At 43.2% G+C, this 22,211-nt stretch overlaps 1 protein-coding gene across 1 annotated transcript in view; it reads left to right on the top strand.

Annotated features, from left to right (window-relative positions):
* Window positions 1-12,942: 12,942 nt before the first annotated feature.
* RHO (rhodopsin) overlaps window positions 12,943-22,211 on the top strand; it is a 45,012-nt gene continuing 35,743 nt past the window's right edge. Inside the window, exons 1-2 of the mRNA XM_085899493.1 lie at window positions 12,943-14,250; window positions 18,429-18,597. Of these exons, the coding sequence (XP_085755619.1) occupies window positions 13,890-14,250; window positions 18,429-18,597 (530 nt within the window). The 5' untranslated portion in view covers window positions 12,943-13,889. The remainder of the gene's footprint in view (window positions 14,251-18,428; window positions 18,598-22,211) is intronic.

The following is a 22,211-nucleotide window of genomic DNA, read 5'->3' as shown; positions in this document are numbered from 1 at the left end:
GTGGACAGGTTGGGTGTGCGACAAGGAAGAATCGATTCGATTTTGGTGAAGATCCGGACACGGATCCAGATACGATAGTTGTTAAAATTTTGAAACGATTTTTCACCATTGAAAGGTAGGTCCAAAAATTATACATGACATGATATCTCAAAAAGTTGTTGATGAATTATGACAAAACGAGGTGAATGAGTTGGTTCGGTGACAGGAACAAGCAGATTCGATTTTGGTTCCTGTCCAAATGCAGATCCGGCCTATCGGTGGGATACAAAACATAAAGTGTTCAGCCTGACGGAGGTGATGCACTCGACCGAGTGATTTTCTAGTTTCTCAAATGTGTCCCTCTTTTCTATACACCTTGTGTCTACCTCACCTGAAGAGCCAGTTTCATGGTAAGGATTGTGATGGATTGTTTGGTTTTCTGGTTGGTTTGGTCCTACCCTGGATGGTTTAGTTATGCTGAGAGGTGAATTTATGATGGGTGGTTTGGTTACACTGGATGGTTTGCTTATGCTGTGTGGTTTGGTTATACTGTATGGACTGGTTATGCTGGGTGATTTGGTTCATCTGGGTGGATTGGTAATACTGGGTAGTTTGGTTATGCTGCGTGGATTGGTAATGCTATGTGCTTTGGTTATTCTGGGTGGTTTGGTTTGACTGTGTGGATTGGTAATGCTGGGTGATTTGGTTATTCTGGGTGGTTTGGTTATTCTGGGTGGATTGGTAATACTGGGTAGTTTGGTTATGCTGCGTGGATTGGTAATGCTACGTGCTTTGGTTATTCTGGGTGGTTTGGTTTGACTGTGTGGATTGGTAATGCTGGGTGATTTGGTTATTCTGGGTGGTTCGGTTATTCTGGGTGGATTATGTAATACTGGGTAGTTTGGTTATGCTGCGTGCTTTGGTTATTCTGGGTGGATTGGTTAGACTGGGTAGTTTGGTTATGCTGCGTGGATTGGTAATGCTACGTGCTTTGGTTATTCTGGGTGGTTTGGTTTGACTGTGTGGATTGGTAATGCTGGGTGATTTGGTTATTCTGGGTGGTTTGGTTGGACTGCGTGGATTGGTTATTCTGGGTAATATGGTTATTCTGGATGGTTTGGTTGGACTGCGTGGATTGGTTATTCTGGGTGGTTTGGTTAGACTGCGTGGATTGGTTATTCTGGGTAATTTGGTTATTCTGGATGGTTTGGTTGGACTGCGTGGATTGGTTATTCTGGGTGGTTTGGTTATGCTGTGCGGATTGATAACACTGGGTGGTTTGGTTAGATTATGTGGATCAGTAATGCTGGGTAATTTAGTTATTCTGGATGGTTTGGTTATGCTGCATGGATTGGTAATACTGGATTGTTTGGTTCGACTGTGTGGATTGGTTATTCTGCTTGGTTTTGTTAGACTGCTGAACCTATACTAAATCCCCAACCATGTTGATTTATCCACTGCTTCCTTCTGTCTTTGTAATGCATCCTGGTGAGAGAAAGCCACCAATGGCAACTCAGATGGCAACAAATGTATAAAGTTATTAATGTGAGCCTATCTGCCTATGTTTAATTTCAAATTCCAGCAATGTAGCGTAAGGTTGTCCACGTGAGACAGTTAATTTAGTTACACAACACATTAGGTTTTATTACTTTTTTAGGACATGTATGGAACTTTTGAAATGTCACACTCACGGAGCGGGAGATAAATTGTTTTAGAGGGAAACTACACCTACATTCTACACGATAGTCTGGCGAATCAGGACGAGTCTGGTAAAAGGGATGGGGTAGTGTTGTGGTTCTGCAAAGCTGGCACTCCCCTGAAAAGGGAGGGGGTAGTGTTGCAGTTCTGCAAAGCCGGAACTTCCCCAAGGCAAATGCTTACAACATATATCAGTCCCCATGCAGTTATTTGATTAGTATCCATTTTAGTTAGCCCTTCCCTCATGTCTAGTGGGTATATGGGACAAAACACACTGCGAAGGCTTTTAGCTAGGTCTTTAATTCCATTCTCTCTATCTTTACTTTACTTCGCACACACGACCTCTCCTTCATGCAAACATGCACACATGTTAACATAGCTTCATTAACATATGCCGCCAAAACCCCGTTCAAACCACGCGCCATTCCCCAACAGACACTTCCTTTCAACCTTATCTGTACTTGAACCACAATGCTATAACCTTCATATTATGACCATCACAACACCTTCCTGAAAATCCCCAAAATAACCTACGCTCACCCACCTCACTACACAAGCTTCAACCATCTCACCACAACCGCTCCAAACGCTTCAACCACCTCACCACAATCACTCCAAATGCTTCAACCACCTCACTACACCTGCAACAACACTTTAACCACCTCAACACAACCATGACAAATGCCAAAACCACAGTTAACACCCTGGACACTCCCTACTGTCCTTTAAGGATATCGGGGAACCATGAACGCGACCTACCATGGCGGATGCTTGTGCTCGAAATGTTTTGACATGAAGCTCGAAGCGCAAGTATGCATTGGAATCCATTCAATGTCGTCTGAATAGCCCTGGCGCTCTGCTCAAACACGACCCCCATTTGGTACCCATCACACATTCATGGCCGGGAAGCGCTCCCAGCAACCTGCACGCCATGTTAATCTCAGAGCTCCGTCGCATGGCTGAGTTCGGGGGTGAATGAGGCCATTTTCAGGTCCGGAGCCTTGCAGGGGGTGGGGATATTTCTTGGGAAAGTGCCCGTGCACCAATGGAAAGCACTGGGAAATGCCTACCGATCGTTCTGATCTGACTTTTGGCTCCCTCCTCCCTCACCAGACATCTATAAAACACCCTGGAAAGTTGCTGAATAGAAGAGTTCATATGTGGTTGAGTAGGGAGAAGTTGGATGAGTCAGAGATAGTTGCTGAGGTCTGGGTGCTGGGCAAAGAGGAGAGAGTTCTGGCTTGATCAGAGGCATGAGGAGGAAGGCGGAAAGGAGGAGGCGGACCGGAGTGCTGGGTGGACGAGTGGGCGGAACGCCAGACCGATCATAGACCGTTTGCATTTACATTTACAGACCTCCTCAAACGTCATTGTGAAGCTTTCCTCTCACACATTCTGTCTCCTCTGTCTCATCTGCTGTGGAGGCACAAGAGATAAAAGAGCAACCCTACAGACATGCAACTCTTCTCATTTTTCCTACTCAGCACCCCACCTGCATTTCATTGCACCTCATTTGCACCCTCCTCACTCACACACCTTAGACACCCACAATTTATTCCTTCCTCTCCCTCCTAAGTGACTGGGAAGTGAGGGCCCACTCCAGGTCCCAGAAAGGTTGTCAACACATCGTGTTCTATCTTTCTTTGCCCCCTAATTTCCTCGGGTGTGTGTCTGATAGCGCCTGCATTGTTGGTGTAAATAAGATTGTAGAAGTTCCTTGTATCGGGTTAGCTCCGAACTGTGTCTCTTATTGTCCTTTTTGTAAATATTTGCATTTCACTGGTTGTATAATAAATCACGAATACACCCGAACCCCGACATTCGCAGTTCCAACATTTGCAGGTTCCATGTATTCGCGGTTGATCATTCGCGACATGCTCCGACATTCGCTGGAAATTGCCCCACGGATTTGTGGTTTTCGCAGCGATTCTTTTTTTTCACGAGCCACGAGCATAACGCAGTTGTAAAACATATCCACCACGAGCCATGCACAAAGCAGCTGGATGTACATATCGTACAATACTGTCCGTACACAAAAACATATCTTCCACGAGCCGCGACCATGACCTGCTTCCTGTACGTGTTTTGTAGCTTCGCGGCATAAACATAGTTTCGCGGGATGTCTCACCAGTGTAATACATCATTCCCCGCGATGCCATCTCCCATGAGCTACAACGGAATGAAAACACTAACAGCATTATTGAATGTATCCAGTAATTTCCATGTCGCCACATATGGACATTACACAGTGGAAACATTCAGCGCATATTAGTGTAAATGACCATCTTGCTACAAACAGCACCATCTGAGCTGTTACATTTTTAAAACACTCGGCATAATCTGCCAGCAGATAGGAAAGATGTCCTGTCCTGTGAGTTAAAGAATGGAAACGTTCAGCATATCTATTGGTGTAATTTAGCAGCTGGCTACGTACGGAATAATTACATAATGACATCACTCACCAAATCTATTGTCAGCTGCCGAATACAGCATCACCCATAAAGATCCCCCACAAAAAATGTGCAGACGACTCACTGCATCCTGGATTGCAATTATTCTCGTCCCGTTGCTCTGACCTGTGTATTGCCTCTCACTCCATTCAATCTTCGAAAATGGCTCCCAAGGATCGAGGATAACACTCAGAAGAGTATGCCTCTTAGCGGACCATTGATATGGGAGAAGGCGAAGCTCTTGCACGACCATCACTCTGGCATGGGTGGTGCAAGCATGAGCACTGCAGGTACAAGCAGCACCTCCAGCATGTTTACAACGAGCAGGGGGTGGTTCCACCACTTCAAGGGGCAATATAATTTGCACAACGTCAAGCTCCTAGGGGAGCGTGCTTCGGCGGACCACGACACAGCCAAGGCATTCCCTGCAAAACTCGCAAGCCACATCAAGGAGAAGTGGTACCTGCCAAAGCAGGCCTTTAACGCTGATGAGACCGGCTTGTTTTGGAAAAAAATGTCGACCAAAACGTTCACCTCACAGCGCAGCAGCAAAGCAGCCGGCTTCAAGACCACAAAGGACCGGGTATTCCCTTTCCTCTGCGCAAACGCCGAAGGGGGAGTTTATGGTAAAGCCCATGATGCTCTACCATTCCCTAAACCCACTGCGCTGAAGAACAAAAACAAGCAGGCGCTGCCCATGCACTGGAGGGTGAACAGGAAGACATGGGTGACATCTGAACTTTTTTACAGACTGGATCCATACCCGTTTCGTTCCTTAGGCCGAGAGGTACCTGGCAGGAAAGAACCTTATCTTCAAGGTACTCCTGCTGCTTGACAATGTGACTGGCCACCCCACAGACCTGAACGGTGCTCACCGAACGTTGAGGTCATGTACCTGCCACCGAACACCACCTCGCTCAACCAGCCGCTCGACCAGGGGGTACTTACACTTTCAAGAATTATTGCACCCAGCGCACCTTATCATCATCATCATCATTTTGCAACATTACGTGTGTTGTGTTTGTTCATTAAAAAAATTGAAGCGGTACATGATGTTGTTGTTTTTATCATTTCCCGGTGTGGTACGGTATGGTCAAGGGACTTTAAAACACATCTTCAATAAATTGGAAATGACACCTGGTGTTATTATATGTTTTTTTAATTTGTCAGCATCTTTAATGAAACTAATCGTCATAGTCGAAAACATTTTAAACTTTAAAAACTTTCCTCTTTGAACCAGGAACTGCTGCAAACAAATAACGTTATCCCCCATGTTCCAATTGTTCCAATTTCTCAACTTTGGTGGTGTCACCATTTGCGGCGTTTTCATGAACCAGGAACTGCCGCGAACCATTAACATTACCCCCCCCTTCCCCCCTTGTCTCCATTTTAACAATGACAAACCATTTGCAGTTTTTCCCCCACACTCGTGGATTTTACCTCAACATTCGCGGATTTTTCGCGGATCGGGAAATCCGCGGAACCTCTCCCCCCATTTCCCATTAAAACAATGCCCCACATTCGCAGTGTCAACATTCACGAGGGTTTTCCTGGAATGTATTCCCCACGAATGTCGTGGTCGTGGTGTATTATAAATGTACCCATCTCATTCTTTCTTTTCCTCCATCGGTCCAGCGTAGTCTGCACACAAGTTATCCAGGAAGTTCTGCCCCGCTAATTTTCTCTTATTAGTCGGTGTGTACTCAGCAGCTCCGCTCGGCTGCATCTGATACGGAAAATTAACTTGAGTACACATCAAGGGCACGAGACCTCCCTTGATGCTGCCAATTCATCGGAAACAGTAACACGCCAAGTCGTCTGATGGTTGGGGACACATTTTAGTAACAAAATGGCCGCCAGTCGGCCGTCTTGGATATGATGTCAAAAAAACAAAATTACGTGCAAATGTATTCCATCATGTTTTGTCTTTGTGCCAAGTAGAATAAAATCGGTCCGTACATGTTCGAGATGTGGTTGCAGACGCACATACGCACGCACGGACATGAAAATAGACACCAAATCCATAAGCTCCAGTTTCGGACTAAGTCTAACAGGAGGGGCTAATCACCCCGAAGCCGACGTCTTACAGCAGGTTTGGGTAGAGCTCAGGATTGGATAGAGCTTTGAAAATCTATTGAGCATACAAACTTGGGTATGCTACTTTTGCATTCCCTTCTGAGTACTGAACTCGTACTAAATTCCTTACCACGTTGATTTATCCACCGTTTACTAATGTCTTTGTAACTCATGTAAAAGTACACTGATGGCTCCCAATGATCTTGTCCTCCAGAAGATATGAGTACAATTCCTTAAATTTCTACTCCCTCTTAAACGGTCCCAATTATCCTCACCTTTTGGGGTCGGTCGGGGAAAGCTTTGAGTCCAAGTTTTCTTTGGGGTGCTGGCAATAGCTTTCCGACTCTTCGCCAAACACACTGTGGCATCTTGAACCGTCCACCAACTAATCCTCGCAGAAGGGACGCCCGGCTTAATGTCCATCGGAGCGACGATGCACTTTGTGGTGCAACACCATGCCTGTTCAGTCCCAATCTTAGTTGGCTCAGGGATCGAAACCAGACAGACAGCTCAAAGGTAAGCGCATCACGATATCGATCGTCTTTTACATCACGATATAGAAAAATGAAGAATCAAATATCTTTGCTTGAGGTTGTTGTCTTTTTTGATTCGTTGGTTTCTTTTCATCCAATAATTAGTAGATTTGAAACCTCAATGCAGTAGTGCTGATGTAATCGAAAGTTGACCCCGATAATAAAGGTAAGGCGGACCACAGTGAGAGCACATGGTTCTAATTAAGGACGATAACTCCATCAGGACCTCATCGTAAAATCAATGACCCACAAGGTTCTGAAGACAAAGACAACAGCAGCTCGCTGGACAAACATGCTCGGGTAATCCTGTGTCAAACAAGTTGTGCAACGCTAACCCGAACCCTGCAGCTCGCTCTCCTGCGCACTCACTGTGCACTCACTGCGTACTCACTGTGCACTCACTGCGTACTCACTGTGCACTCACTGTGCACTCACTGTGTACTCACTGCGCACTCACTGTGCACTTACTGTGTACTCACTGCGTACTCACTGTGTACTCACTGTGCACTCACTGTGTACTCACTGTGTACTCACTGTGCACTCACTGTGCACTCACTGTGCACTCACTGTGTACTCACTGTGTACTCACTGTGTACTCACTGTGCACTCACTGTGTACTCACTGCGTACTCACTGCGTACTCACTGTGTACTCACTGTGCACTCACTGTGCACTCACTGGCAATCACTGTGTACTCACTGCGTACTCACTGTGTACTCACTGTGTACTCACTGCGTACTCACTGTGTACTCACTGTGTACTCACTGCGTACTCACTGTGTACTCACTGTGTACTCACTGCGTACTCACTGTGTACTCACTGTGTACTCACTGTGCACTCACTGTGCACTCACTGGCAATCACTGTGTACTCACTGCGTACTCACTGTGTACTCACTGTGCACTCACTGTGTACTCACTGTGTACTCACTGCACGTCTTATTCTAGGTCAAGGATTCGCGATGTCAGCATCTCAAGGTTTGGCAACGCGCTGCTTTCCCTTGGCCAAAGAGCCTGAGCGGGCTTTGTGATCACTGTAACCACTGTGGTCACCGTAAATACTGTGATCATTGTGAGTACTTTGATCACTGGAAGTAATGTGATCATTGTAAATACTGTGATCACCGCAAATACTATGATCATTGTAAGCACTTTGATCACTGTAAATAAAGTGATCATTGTAAATACTGTGATCACCGTAAATGCTGTGATCATGGTCAGCACTTTGATCACTGTAAGTAATGTGATCACCGTAAATACTGTGATCATTGTGAGTAATGTTATCACTGTAATTACTGTGATCACTGGAAGTAATGTGATCACTGTAAATACTGTGATCACTGTAAGTAATGTGATCACTGTAAATACTGCAATCACTGTAAGTAATGTGATCAGTGTAAATTCTGTGATCACTGTAAGTAATCACTGTAAATACTGTGATCACTGTAAATACTGCGAACACCATAAATACCATGATCATTGTAAGTAATGTGATCACTCTAAATACTGTGATGACTGTAAGTAATGTGATCACCGTAAATACTGCGATCACCGTAAACACTGTGATCACTATGAGTAATGTCATCACTGTAAATACTGTGATCACTGTAAATACTGTGATCATTGTAAGCACTTTGATCACTGTAAGTAATGTGATCATTGGAAATACTGTGATCACAGTAAATACTGTGATCATTGTAAGCACTTTGATCACTGGAAGTAATGTGATCATTGTAAATACTGTGATCACTGCAAATACTGTGATCATTGAAAGCACTTTGATCACTGTAAGTAATGTGATCATTGTAAATACTGTGATCACCGTAAATACTGCGATCATTGTAAGCACCTTGATCACTGTAAGTAATGTGATCATTGTAAATACTGTGATCACCACAAATACTGTGATCATGGTAAGCACCTTGATCACTGTAAGTAATGTGATCATTGTAAATACTGTGGTCACCGTAAATACTGTGATCATGGTAAGCACTTTGATCACTGTAAGTAATGTGATCACCATAAATACTGCGATCATTGTAAGCACCTTGATCACTGTAAGTAATGTAATCACTGTAAATACTGTGATCATTGTAAATACTGCGAACACCATAAATACCGTGATCACTGTAAGTAATGTGATCACTATAAATACTGTGATGACTGTAAGTAATGTGATCACCGTAAATACTGCGATCACCGTAAACACTGTGATCACGATAAGTAATGTCATCACTGTAAATACTGTGATCACTGTAAATACTGTGATCATTGTAAGCACTTTGATCACTGTAAGTAATGTGATCATTGGAAATACTGTGATCACAGTAAATACTGTGATCATTGTAAGCACTTTGATCACTGGAAGTAATGTGATCATTGTAAATACTGTGATCACTGCAAATACTGTGATCATTGAAAGCACTTTGATCACTGTAAGTAATGTGATCATTGTAAATACTGTGATCACCGTAAATACTGCGATCATTGTAAGCACCTTGATCACTGTAAGTAATGTGATCATTGTAAATACTGTGATCACCACAAATACTGTGATCATGGTAAGCACCTTGATCACTGTAAGTAATGTGATCATTGTAAATACTGTGGTCACCGTAAATACTGTGATCATGGTAAGCACTTTGATCACTGTAAGTAATGTGATCACCATAAATACTGCGATCATTGTAAGCACCTTGATCACTGTAAGTAATGTAATCACTGTAAATACTGTGATCATTGTAAATACTGCGAACACCATAAATACCGTGATCACTGTAAGTAATGTGATCACTATAAATACTGTGATGACTGTAAGTAATGTGATCACCGTAAATACTGCGATCACCGTAAACACTGTGATCACGATAAGTAATGTCATCACTGTAAATACTGTGATCACTGTAAATACTGTGATCACTGTAAGTAATGTGATCACTGTAAATACTGTGATGACTGTAAGTAATGTGATCACTGTAAATACTGTGATCACTGTAAATACTGTGATCACTGAAAGTAATGTGATCACTGTAAATACTGTGATCACTGTCAGTTATGTGATCACTGTAAATACTGTGATCACTGTCAGTTATGTGATCACTGTAAATACTGTGATCACTTTAAAAACTGTGATCACTGTAAGTAATGTAATCACTGTAAATACTGCGAACACCATAAATACTGTGATCACTGTAAGTAATGTGATCACTGTAAATACTGTGATGACTGTAAGTAATGTGATCACTGTAAATACTGTGATCACTGTAAATACTGTGATCACTGAAAGTAATGTGATCACTGTAAATACTGTGATCACTGTCAGTTATGTGATCACTGTAAATACTGTGATCACTGTCAGTTATGTGATCACTGTAAATACTGTGATCACTTTAAAAACTGTGATCACTGTAAGTAATGTAATCACTGTAAATACTGCGAACACCATAAATACTGTGATCACTGTAAGTAACGTGATCACTGTAAATACTGTGATGACTGTAAGTAATGTGATCACTGTAAATACTGTGATCACTGTAAATACTGTGATCACTGAAAGTAATGTGATCACTGTAAATACTGTGATCACTGTCAGTTATGTGATCACTGTAAATACTGTGATCACTGTCAGTTATGTGATCACTGTAAATACTGTGATCACTTTAAAAACTGTGATCACTGTAAGTAATGTGATCACTGTAAATACTGCGAACACCATAAATACTGTGATCACTGTAAGTAACGTGATCACTGTAAATACTGTGATGACTGTAAGTAATGTGATCACCGTAAATACTGCGATCGCCGTAAACACTGTGATCACTATTGGTAATGTCATCACTGTAAATACTGTGATCACTGTAAATACTGTGATCATTGTAAGCACTTTGATCACTGTAAGTAATGTGATCACAGTAAAAACTGCGATCACCGTAAATACTGTGATCATTGTAAGCACTTTGATCACTGTAAGTAATGTGATCATTGGAAATACTGTGATCACAGTAAATACTGTGATCATTGTAAGCACTTTGATCACTGCAAGTAATGTGATCATTGTAAATACTGTGATCACCGTAAATACTGCGATCATTGTAAGCACCTTGATCACTGGAAGTAATGTGATCATTGTAAATACTGTGATCACCGTAAATACTGTGATCATTGAAAGCACTTTGATCACTGTAAGTAATGTGATCATTGTAAATACTGTGATCACCACAAATACTGTGATCATGGTAAGCACCTTGATCACTGTAAGTAATGTGATCATTGTAAATACTGTGATCACCGTAAATACTGTGATCATGGTAAGCACTTTGATCACTGTAAGTAATGTGATCACCATAAATACTGCGATCATTGTAAGCACCTTGATCACTGTAAGTAATGTAATCACTGTAAATACTGTGATCATTGTAAATACTGCGAACACCATAAATACCGTGATCACTGTAAGTAATGTGATCACTGTAAATACTGTGATGACTGTAAGTAATGTGATCACCGTAAATACTGCGATCACCGTAAACACTGTGATCACGATAAGTAATGTCATCACTGTAAATACTGTGATCACTGTAAATACTGTGATCATTGTAAGCACTTTGATCACTGTAAGTAATGTGATCACAGTAAAAACTGCGATCACCATAAATACTGTGATCATTGTAAGCACTTTGATCACTGTAAATACTGCGATCACTGTAAGTACTGTGATCACTGTATATACTGTGATCACTGTAAGTAATGTGATCACTGTAAATACTGTGATCACTGCCAGTTATGTGATCACTGTAAATACTGTGATCACTGTCAGTAATGTGATCACTGTAAATACTGTGATCACTGTAAATACTGTGAACACCATAAATACTGTGATTACTGTAAGTAATGTGATCACTGTAAATACTGTGATGACTGTAAGTAATGTGATCTCTGTAAATACTGTGATCACTGTAAATACTGTGATCACTGAAAGTAATGTGATCACTGTAAATACTGTGATCACTGTCAGTTATGTGATCACTGTAAATACTGTGATCACTGTCAGTTATGTGATCACTGTAAATACTGTGATCACTTTAAAAACTGTGATCACTGTAAGTAATGTGATCACTGTAAATACTGTGAACACCATAAATACTGTGATCACTGTAAGTAACGTGATCACTGTAAATACTGTGATGACTGTAAGTAATGTGATCACTGTAAATACTGTGATCACTGTAAATACTGTGATCACTGAAAGTAATGTGATCACTGTAAATACTGTGATCACTGTCAGTTATGTGATCACTGTAAATACTGTGATCACTGTCAGTTTTGTGATCACTGTAAATACTGTGATCACTTTAAAAACTGTGATCACTGTAAGTAATGTGATCACTGTAAATACTGCGAACACCATAAATACTGTGATCACTGTAAGTAACGTGATCACTGTAAATACTGTGATGACTGTAAGTAATGTGATCACCGTAAATACTGCGATCACCGTAAACACTGTGATCACTATAAGTAATGTCATCACTGTAAATACTGTGATCATTGTAAGCACTTTGATCACTGTAAGTAATGTGATCACAGTAAAAACTGCGATCACCGTAAAACTGTTATCATTGTAAGCACTTTGATCACTGTAAGTAATGTGATCACTGTAAATACTGTGATGACTGTAAGTAATGTGATCACTGTAAATACTGTGATGACTGTCAGTTATGTGATCACTGTAAATACTGTGATCACTGAAAGTAATGTGATCACTGTAAATACTGTGATCACTGTCAGTTATGTGATCACTGTAAATACTGTGATCACTCTAAGTAATGTGATCACTGTAAATACTGTGATCACTGTAAATACTGCGAACACCATAAATACTGTGATCACTGTAAGTAATGTGATCACCGTAAATACTGCGATCACCGTAAACACTGTGATCACTATAAGTAATGTCATCACTGTAAATACTGTGATCACTGTAAATACTGTGATCATTGTAAGCACTTTGATCACTGTAAGTAATGTGATCACAGTAAAAACTGCGATCACTGTAAATACTGTGATCATTGTAAGCACTTTGATCACTATAACTAATGTCATCACTGTAAATACTGTGATCACTGTAAATACTGTTATCATTGTAAGCACTTTGATCACTGTCAGTAATGTGATCACTGTAAATACTGCGATCACTGTAAGTACTGTGATCACCGTAAATACTGTGATCACTGTCAGTAATGTGATCATTGGAACTACTGCGATCACTGTAAGCACTTTGATCATCATAAATACTGTGATCACTGAATATACTGGTTTATTCACGGTAAACATATCAATGTGTGTGTGGAGAACCTGCTGAGGATGGATTGGTTAACTCGTTGGACCCATCTTTCAGCACCGATCGTTTGTTGTTCGACGTTGAGGGTCGTCCGGTGCTTTTCGGAAAGAGTCGGCATGTTATCGTCGGGACTGTGAACCAAAATACAAATACCTGTCACGTACAGCGGAATGTCTGACCTGGCCACCCGGCTCGTGAAAGACTTCGGTCAAAAACGTTCCCTGGGCGACCGCGACAGTAATAATAGTATCGTTGAGGTGGTTAAAAAAATAAACACCAAGTAGTGGTAGTTTTAGTCGTGCTGTAGTAAAACTTGTACTAACCCAACATATTAAACCTTGAGGTGAACTTGAACCAACCTCAGCACGACCCCCAAGCAAGGAGGGCATGATGGACCCCAACCTTTCTCCATAAATCCCATCGGATTGAAACAGGATGAGGATGGAGGGGGGAAAAAATCCCATTAAAGCCGAGACTCTCCATACGTACAGAAAAAGGATTCAGCAGTTTCCCCGAAATCCGATTGGTGTATTAATCCATAACATAATCGGATGTCCGCCCTGTCCGGATTGTGTCCCTTTGTTTAATATTTTTTTGCTGACACCGAGCAAGTCGTCGCGGCCGGAACGGCCATTTATTGGCGGTTCGTGTGGAACTTCTCGCACAACGACCTGAACAAGCGACTTGGACCAAAAAACGGCGCGCAATTTCGGTGCAGGCTCATTTAAAGTTTATCAAAACATACAAATATATCTATATATATATACATATAAACACACACACACACACACAGTTAGTTGGCTCTCTTTAATAATCATGAACGGCACGGAGGGAACAAACTTCTATGTACCAATGAGCAACAAGACCGGGGTCGTGCGAAGCCCCTTTCTCTCCCCGCAGTACTACTTGGCCGAACCATGGAAGTACTCGGCTCTGGCTGCCTACATGTTCTTCCTCATCGTCACCGGTTTCCCCGTCAACTTCTTGACCCTCTTCGTGACCATCCGGCACAAGAAGTTACGGACGGCGCTCAACTTCATCCTGCTCAACCTGGCGGCGGCGAACCTCTTGATGATCGTGCTCGGCTTCACCACGACCATGTACACGTCCATGAACGGCTACTTCGTGCTGGGAAGCACCACGTGCTACTTCGAGGGATTCTTCGCCACCTTTGGAGGTCAGAGGTATATGAAGGGCTTCACGAGTGCATCGTGACCTGTCCGAGGATTTGCAGGTCGATTTTGATGTCATCCATTCTGTGATTGTAAAACTTCCATCGATTTGTCTCTTGTTGGTAAAAAATATATATATATATATATATCTCGTGCCCACGTCGTACACTTGTCTCGTGACCTTCTCTTCACCCTACCTTGTACCTACCTGTGTGTGAGTGTCTCGTGACCTTCTCTTCACCCTACCTTGTACCTACCTGTGTGTGAGTGTCTCGTGACCTTCCCTTCAGCCTACCTTGTACCTACCTGCGTGTGAGTGTCTCGTACACTTGTCTTGTGACCTTCCCTCCACCCGAGCTTGTACCTACCTGCGTGTGAGTGTCTCATAAACTTGTCTCATGACCTTCCCTCCACCCGAGCTTGTACCTACCTGCATGTGTGTCTCATAAACTTGTCTCATGACCTTCCCTCCACCCGAGCTTGTACCTACCTGCGTGTGAGTGTCTCATAAACTTGTCTCATGACCTTCCCTCCACCCGAGCTTGTACCTACCTGCCTGTGAGTGTCTCGTAAACTTGTCTCATGACCTTCCCTCCACCCGAGCTTGTACCTACCTGCCTGTGAGTGTCTCGTAAACTTGTCTTATGACCTTCCCTCCACCCAAGCTTGTACCTACCTGCCTGTGAGTGTCTCGTAAACTTGTCTTATGACCTTCCCTCCACCCAAGCTTGTACCTAGCTCAGTGTGAGTGTCTCATACACTTGTCTCGTGACCTTCCCTTCACCCTACCTTGTACCTACTTGCGTGTGAGTGTCTCATAAACTTGTCTCATGACCTTCCCTCCACCCGAGCTTGTACCTACCTGCCTGTGAGTGTCTCGTAAACTTGTCTCATGACCTTCCCTCCACCCAAGCTTGTACCTAGCTCAGTATGAGTGTCTCATACACTTGTCTTGTGTCCTCCCCTTCACCTGAGCTTGTACCTACCTGCATGTGAGTGTCTCGTACACTTGTCTTGTGTCCTCCCCTTCACCTGAGCTTGTACCTACCTGCATGTGAGTGTCTCGTACACTTGTCTTGTGTCCTCCCCTTCACCTGAGCTTGTACCTACCTGCATGTGTGTCTCATACACTTGTCTTGTGTCCTCCCCTTCACCTGAGCTTGTACCTACCTACCTGCGTGTGTCTCGTACACTTGTCTTGTGTCCTCCCCTTCACCTGAGCTTGTACCTACCTGCGTGTGATTGTCTCGTACACTTGTCGACTTCCTTATTCAACTCAGAAAAAAATTCCTTTCTTTGTACAACTCCTCTCCACTACCTCTTTAATGGCTTCCTCCTCCTCCTCCACATTTTACTGTATTCTGCTTCATGTAATTGGCCTCCGGTTCATGTGGACTGGGAAGGCGCATTCGCCTGGGTTTGAATCCCAACCCAGCTATAACTTGCCATCCTGGTGTTTCACCGACAGGGCGTTTCCGCAATGTGTGTGTCCTCCCTCGGATGGACGTTAAACTGGATGTCTCGTCTGTTAGCATTAGCAGGTGGATGTTAAAGATGCCACACGACTCATGGAGGAGCTTGTACGTAAATCACATGCAAGGCAAACACAACAGTGGATGTGAATGCAATTCAAACAAGAGAGTTCATAGAACACCTTACCCTGCACAGTCTTGAGAAACGAGGACATGGGCAGCGTCTGCGAACGACAAATTTGATTGGTCGAGATGACGTAAAATGCCATAAAATTTTGTCCAAAAACTGCTAAACGGAAGGTTTTGAAATTGACAAAAAGGAAATTTCTGTTTTACATTGTTTATGCATATAATTCAATTGAAATAAAATAAAGATGTTAATGGTTGTGGGAAAAAAAAACAATATGGAAGTTTACCACCGTTGAGGCAGTGTCTTATACACCACCATATTTAACACATTAAAATGAGTTTTTCACGCCTGTTGTTTGTGTCCTTTATGACATCCCTAAAAACAGTAAGATTCCAGTTTGGAATGATTTAACTTTTGTTTGACTGACAGGCAGGCAGACAGATGGACTAAAACATGATCTTACTCCAACAGTGTCCCAAATCAAGAATTCCCCATTGGTCCGCGCAAGTTCGATTGAGACAAATTCACAGCCAAAGTACAGAACTGCTAAACTGCAGGTTTGCTTTCTGATTCGTTTTCAAAATATAACATTCAATTGAAACCAAGTTGTTCCCCAATCAAAAATAGACAGTTGTAGACAGACAGACAGACAGACAGAAAAGGTGAAATAATCCCACATTTTGCTTCACATGCCAGTGGTAATGGATTTCAAGGATATTAATAGACAACGGACAAATCAAACATGGCTCTACCGCTGATGCAGTGCCCCCTCCCTGTAGGTTCGGGCATACATTTGAAATTTGGTCAGGGTGTCAACCAATACCAACTAATACCGGCAGACGAGAGGCCCAGTTTAACGTCCATGCGAGTTATGGCACATCCATTGAAGAATCACCCTGCCTGTGGAACACCGGGATGACAGTTTATAGCTGTGTTGGGATTCGAACCCAGGGTAGGCGGTTCAAAAACCATACAGTAGTTGAAGGTGCTGAGATGTCAATATTTACACCTGTGTCTCAAATTACCTTGTGTACAGCACTCACGCAGTTGCCTTTTAAACTGCCATCACCTTTCATGGCAAAATACCCCATTTCATCAGTACTCCCGGAGTTGAGGATTTAATCTCGTTTCTAGCTCTCTAATTATTTACTTACAATGTGTGCACTCTGATTCCATAAACCCCCACACTCCAAAGACTACCTGAAGTTTCTCCACCAGCGAGAAGGAGCTTGATGTTTGATACCTCTTACTTTTGGCCAATATAATCGATGATATAACAAACGCTCAGTATGTGCTGGACAATTGTACGTGATGCCATTTATACAAAGAAGACAGCATTGAACAAAAATCAGACCAATGGACCTGCAGCTTATCTGGTCTCTGGCCTTATGTAACCCAAACTTGGTAGCATTCTGACTGGTGGGTCTGGAGAAGAAGATTTTTGAAGGAATTTATGAGATTTTCCCAAACATTTACGAGGTCCACCATTTTGACACTTCCGGTCACGTGATCAGCATGGCATCTGTAATTTCACATCAGGACCGCGTCCTAATGTTTTCATCCAAATTTGGTAGCATTCTGACTGGTGGGTTTGGAGAAGAGGATTTGTGAAGGTGTTTTCACTACCGCCACTTTGACCTGCTTAAAGTCACGTGACCAGGATCCTTGCAATCCTCATTGCCAGTCGGGAGCAGAACATTGCTGCCAAATTTCAGCCGGATCGGCCCAGCTGTTTGGTCGAAGAAGTCAAAATAGGAGACGGACAGACGGTGCACGATGACAATACCTTATCTGTAATTCCAATTCCAGAGAAGCTAATTAACTGAACAAGCAGAATAATGACTTCCAAAACTGCCGCAACTCCTTTACTCACGTTTGCTGCTGTGGAGTATCGACTGTACAGTATGTTATATCAAGGTACAGTACATATGAGGTCGTAATTTTGGTTTATCAAGGTCGCTTGATATCCACCTTAGTCGATGCAACTCATGAGTATTGCCCACGTCGGCTTTCTATGTACCATGACTGATTTTAGACTTGTACCTGCAGGTCGATGAGCATGTAGTTCCATGTGCCACATCATGAAGCAATGAAGGGGTTAAGCGTCAACACACTACTTGACGGTTTGCAGCATGTGCAGCAAGAATATTTACTGTCACGTCTCTTCAAGGTCCAGCTTCCCTTCAGTACTTTAAAAAGAAATCCAAGGAGATGATAAGGACATTCAGTTCTCATTGCCAAGGCTGTCTGCATGTCTTCCTTCCACACGTTATCCCCACAAACAAGGACGTCTGAGAGTCGTACCTCCAATGCCCCAAAATTGCATTGACAAGGCTCCCTGCATGTTTACCTCCACAACACACTCTTCCCATTTTCAATCAATGAGCTCAATTCACGGTTTTCTGTGCAGATATTTTTGTCCTTATTTGGTTTTTCAGGTTGGTTATGTTTTTGTCAGATTTAGTTAACTGAGGGTCAAGAGAACGGCTTGCTTTAGGACTCTTGCAACTGAACTCTGGCACTGTCTCCTTTACTTCCACACACCCCAACCCTCTTCCACAACCACCTTTTCCCTGGGCAGGTGAGATGGCGCTGTGGTCCCTCGTGGTCCTGGCTGTGGAGCGTTACATCGTGATTTGCAAACCAATGGGTAATTTTCGGTTTGGCACATCGCACGCACTCATTGGAGTCTCCTTCACTTGGATAATGGCACTGTCATGTTGTGCTCCCCCGGTTTTCGGTTGGTCCAGGTGGGTTTTACTCGACCGGGGGACAATTGTTCACGAACATCACTTACAAACCTGTGTCTAGATATCTGCTTTGGAGAGACACGTGATATAATATACCAATCAATTATTGGAATCATGTCATCCATATTTGTTACCTCCGCCACTAAAGGTGAAGGAGGTTATGTTTTCACCCCTCCATGTCTGTTTGATTGTTTCCAAAATCTAAGATTTCTTAAGTATATTGGTCACTCGATTTTGTTATTCTGTCTGTCTGTTTGTCTGTTTGTCTGTTTGTCGCCTGCAGGTCACAAATTTCAACCGATCTTCACGAAACTTCACCACGTGGTAGAGTTTGTCAAAGGAAGAAGCCTCTTGTTTTTAGGTCAAAAGGTCAACATAGGCAAAAAGTCAACAACTTCGGTGAGATTTCCAAAATCCTCAATTTTCATCTGATTGACTTGAAATTTGAAGAGGATTTATATTTCAGGTCACTGAATTCAACCAGCCAATTATTTTTGAGATCAACAGGGGCCAAACGATCAACATAGGCCGAATTTCTAAAATTGTCATTTTTCATCTGATTCACTTGGAATTTGAAGAGGATTTGCATATTTGGTCATTGAATTCAACCACCAATTATTTCTGAGGTCAAATTTGTTTTTTGGATCTTGCAAGTATCGTGCTTTGCACGATGTCGTCTTCTTGTTTGTTTGTTTGTGTACAGGATATCTCAAAAAGTTGTGGACGGATTTGGACAAAACTTTGTGGACACGGGTGTGTGACAAGGAAGAATTGATTCCATTTTGGTGAAGATCCTCATAAGGATCTGAGAATTTTTTCAGTGATTCTTCACCATTGAGAGATAGTGCTAAACTAACATATAGCACGATATCTCAAAATGTATTGGGCCTGATATGTTCTCATGGATCAGGCATTGCGTGGCAGTGGTATGAGCTCTACTGAATGCCCTTCGAGTTTGCTAACTGTCTTACTTGGAACTTCAACATTTTTTTTCAAATTTCACATCAAGAATCCTTGTGGGAGAAAAACATTTTGAGTGATGTTTCGATCTTTTAATTTACATTTTCTTGAGGAGATATTTTAAATGGATGGCTGAGAGATACGCACACTCACCTCCAAGCTGTCTCGCCTGGGTTCAAATCTCACCCCAGCTACAAACTGTCATCTGGGTGTCTCGTAGCAAAGGTGATTCAATGTATGTACCATCCCTCAGATGGAGGTTAAACTGCGTGCCCGTCTGCCGGCATTAGTTGCTGGGCGTTAAAGATCTTACAGTGTCTTTTCAAAAAGGTAGGTGAGCTATCGCTGGCACCCTGCACAAATTACAGATTCCTGCCCGAACCTTAATTGAACGTTAGGCCTGGCCAGCCAGCTCATGAAAGACTTTGGTCAATCTTTCCCTGGCCAGCAAGAAGTTTGAAATAATTGTGGCCATTAAAAGGAGATGTATTGTTACGTTTGTGGGGGGTGGGGGAAGGGTTAGATATTACCAAAGAGCAGAAAGGAATGTTTTGAGTAACATGGTCCACGTACGAGTAGTTTGCCCATCTTGATGTAATGAGTTCATCTTGATGGACACGTCAGTTTAAGGATGTCTTGTTTGTATGTGCACCATACAGGGGGTGGTGAATGGTCATAATTAGTTGGGGATTATGGTTAAGGAAATTGTGTGTATAAACCCTGATGTAAACCTCCACCGGGGTGCTGGGAGACTTTTTTTTTGTATGCATTGATGAGGCTCGTATGAGAGCTAACAACACACAGCAAAGGGGGCATGAGACAAGAGGGACAGGAGAAGGAAGGACAAAACAGTGGGGAGCAGAGATATAAGGAGATCTGTGGAAGGGAAAGGGATGGGGCGGGGAACACTGGGTATACAAGATGGACATCACAGGGATGTTCAGGAAGGAAGGCAGGGAATTTGAAGGAGGTGGGTTTGGGGTGAATTAACGAGGGTAGAAAACATTGAGGCTTTGGATGGGGGAAGATAAGAGGTGGCAGTGAACGGCTGTTTTGAAAGCCTGGAGGGAAGAATGGGATTGAGGAGAGTGTGGGAGTTTATTCCAAATGTGCGGAAAAAGAGGAATGAAAGAGTGAAGGTGAGCAGTGATTCGTGATTTTGGTAGTTTTACCAGAAGGGGGTTGTTGGTGCACCTTGACTGCCCTGCAGAAATATAGTGGGGACAAACCGCAGACACAGCAGGGGGGGGGGGTGAGACCGGAGAGGAAATGTTCGAAGACAGAAAGACCACCGACCTGCCTGCGGTGAGAGAGTGAGAGGCCAAAGACTCAGCCTCATCTCGGGAGATACAAATGATCCTCAATACCTTGTTTTCCACAGCATGAAGCCAAGAAAGTTGAGAGGCAGGAGCACCAGCCCAGTACCCAGGGAGAGCAGTACTCCATCAGGCTGTGGATGAAAACTTTGTATGTGGTCAGGAGCTCAGGTGGGCTGAGGAAGGACTTTGCACGACGGAGGATTCCCAGTCGGCAACTGGCTTTGGAGGCCAGGTTGGAAATGTTGGTTTCCCAGAAAAGATAATGGCAGATAGTGAGATCCAGAAGCTTGAATGAAAGGACTTCTTCCAGAGGATTGGTGAGAAAGTATATGGGGGGGGGGTTCCAAACGGTCCTTTCGGAGAAATAGTGAGAGTGTGAGATTTCTCAGGATTGAATGACATGTTCCACGTGTTGGACCTGTTTGTGACTTTATCCAAATCTGTAGAGAGCAAAGAAGCTGCGGCTTGTCGATCTGAGGGATGACAGATGGGATGACAGAGGGTGGAGTCATCAGCAAAGAGATAAAGAGGATTTTCCAGAGAGTGGGAGAGATCATTGATTAAAACCAGAAAAAGAACAGGGCCCAGAACGCTGCCTTGAGGAACTCCAGCTGGACAGGAAGAGGGGATGAGAGAATTCCATTTTGGACCACACGGTGAGTGCGACAGGAGAGGAAGTCTGCGAGCCATGAGTGGAAATGGCCTTGGATACCATGGGAAGAGAGTTTGGTGAGTAGTGCAGGGTGACAGACCATGTCAAAAGAACGTGATATGTCCCGGGATATGGCTCAGATTTCCTTTCTGGCATTGAGGACCTCCATCCATTGTTGGGAGAGCAGAAGCAGAATATCCAGGGTAGAGTGACCTGGTCTGTATCCAAATTGATTATCGGAAATCAAGCCATTGGAGAAGAGGAAGGATTTAATGTCTGAAGCGATGATGGATTCCATAACCTTGCTGATGATTTGGAGAAGGCTGATTGGTCTGTCGTTGCAGGGATCTGTTTTTGTACCTTTTTTATGCAGGGCGGTCAAGTTTGCTGATTTCCAAGCAGATGGCAGATGACCTTGAGAAAATGAGGGAGTGAATAGAACAGAGAGAGGGTGAGCAAGAGCAGAGAAGCAGGTTTTTAGTACACGAGGGCTGATGCAGTCTGGACCAGTTGCAGAATCCGAGTCGAGGTTTGCCAGCAAGCTCTCCACTTAGAAGAAAAGGACACAGAGTCCAGGAACAGTTGGGTGTGACTGGGTGAGGTAGGTACAGAAAGCAAAGGGTTTCTGACAAGATTTAGCTGCAAACACCGAGCTTAGGCATTCAGCCTTTTCACGTGCAGTG

Source organism: Eptatretus burgeri, chromosome 10 (genome assembly GCF_056783735.1).
Source record: "Eptatretus burgeri isolate ZD-2024b chromosome 10, Ebu_testis_v1, whole genome shotgun sequence".
Taxonomy (NCBI): domain Eukaryota; kingdom Metazoa; phylum Chordata; class Myxini; order Myxiniformes; family Myxinidae; genus Eptatretus; species Eptatretus burgeri.
The sequence above is the reverse complement of the archived record's forward strand: the minus strand, read 5'-3'. Positions and strand labels throughout refer to the sequence as shown.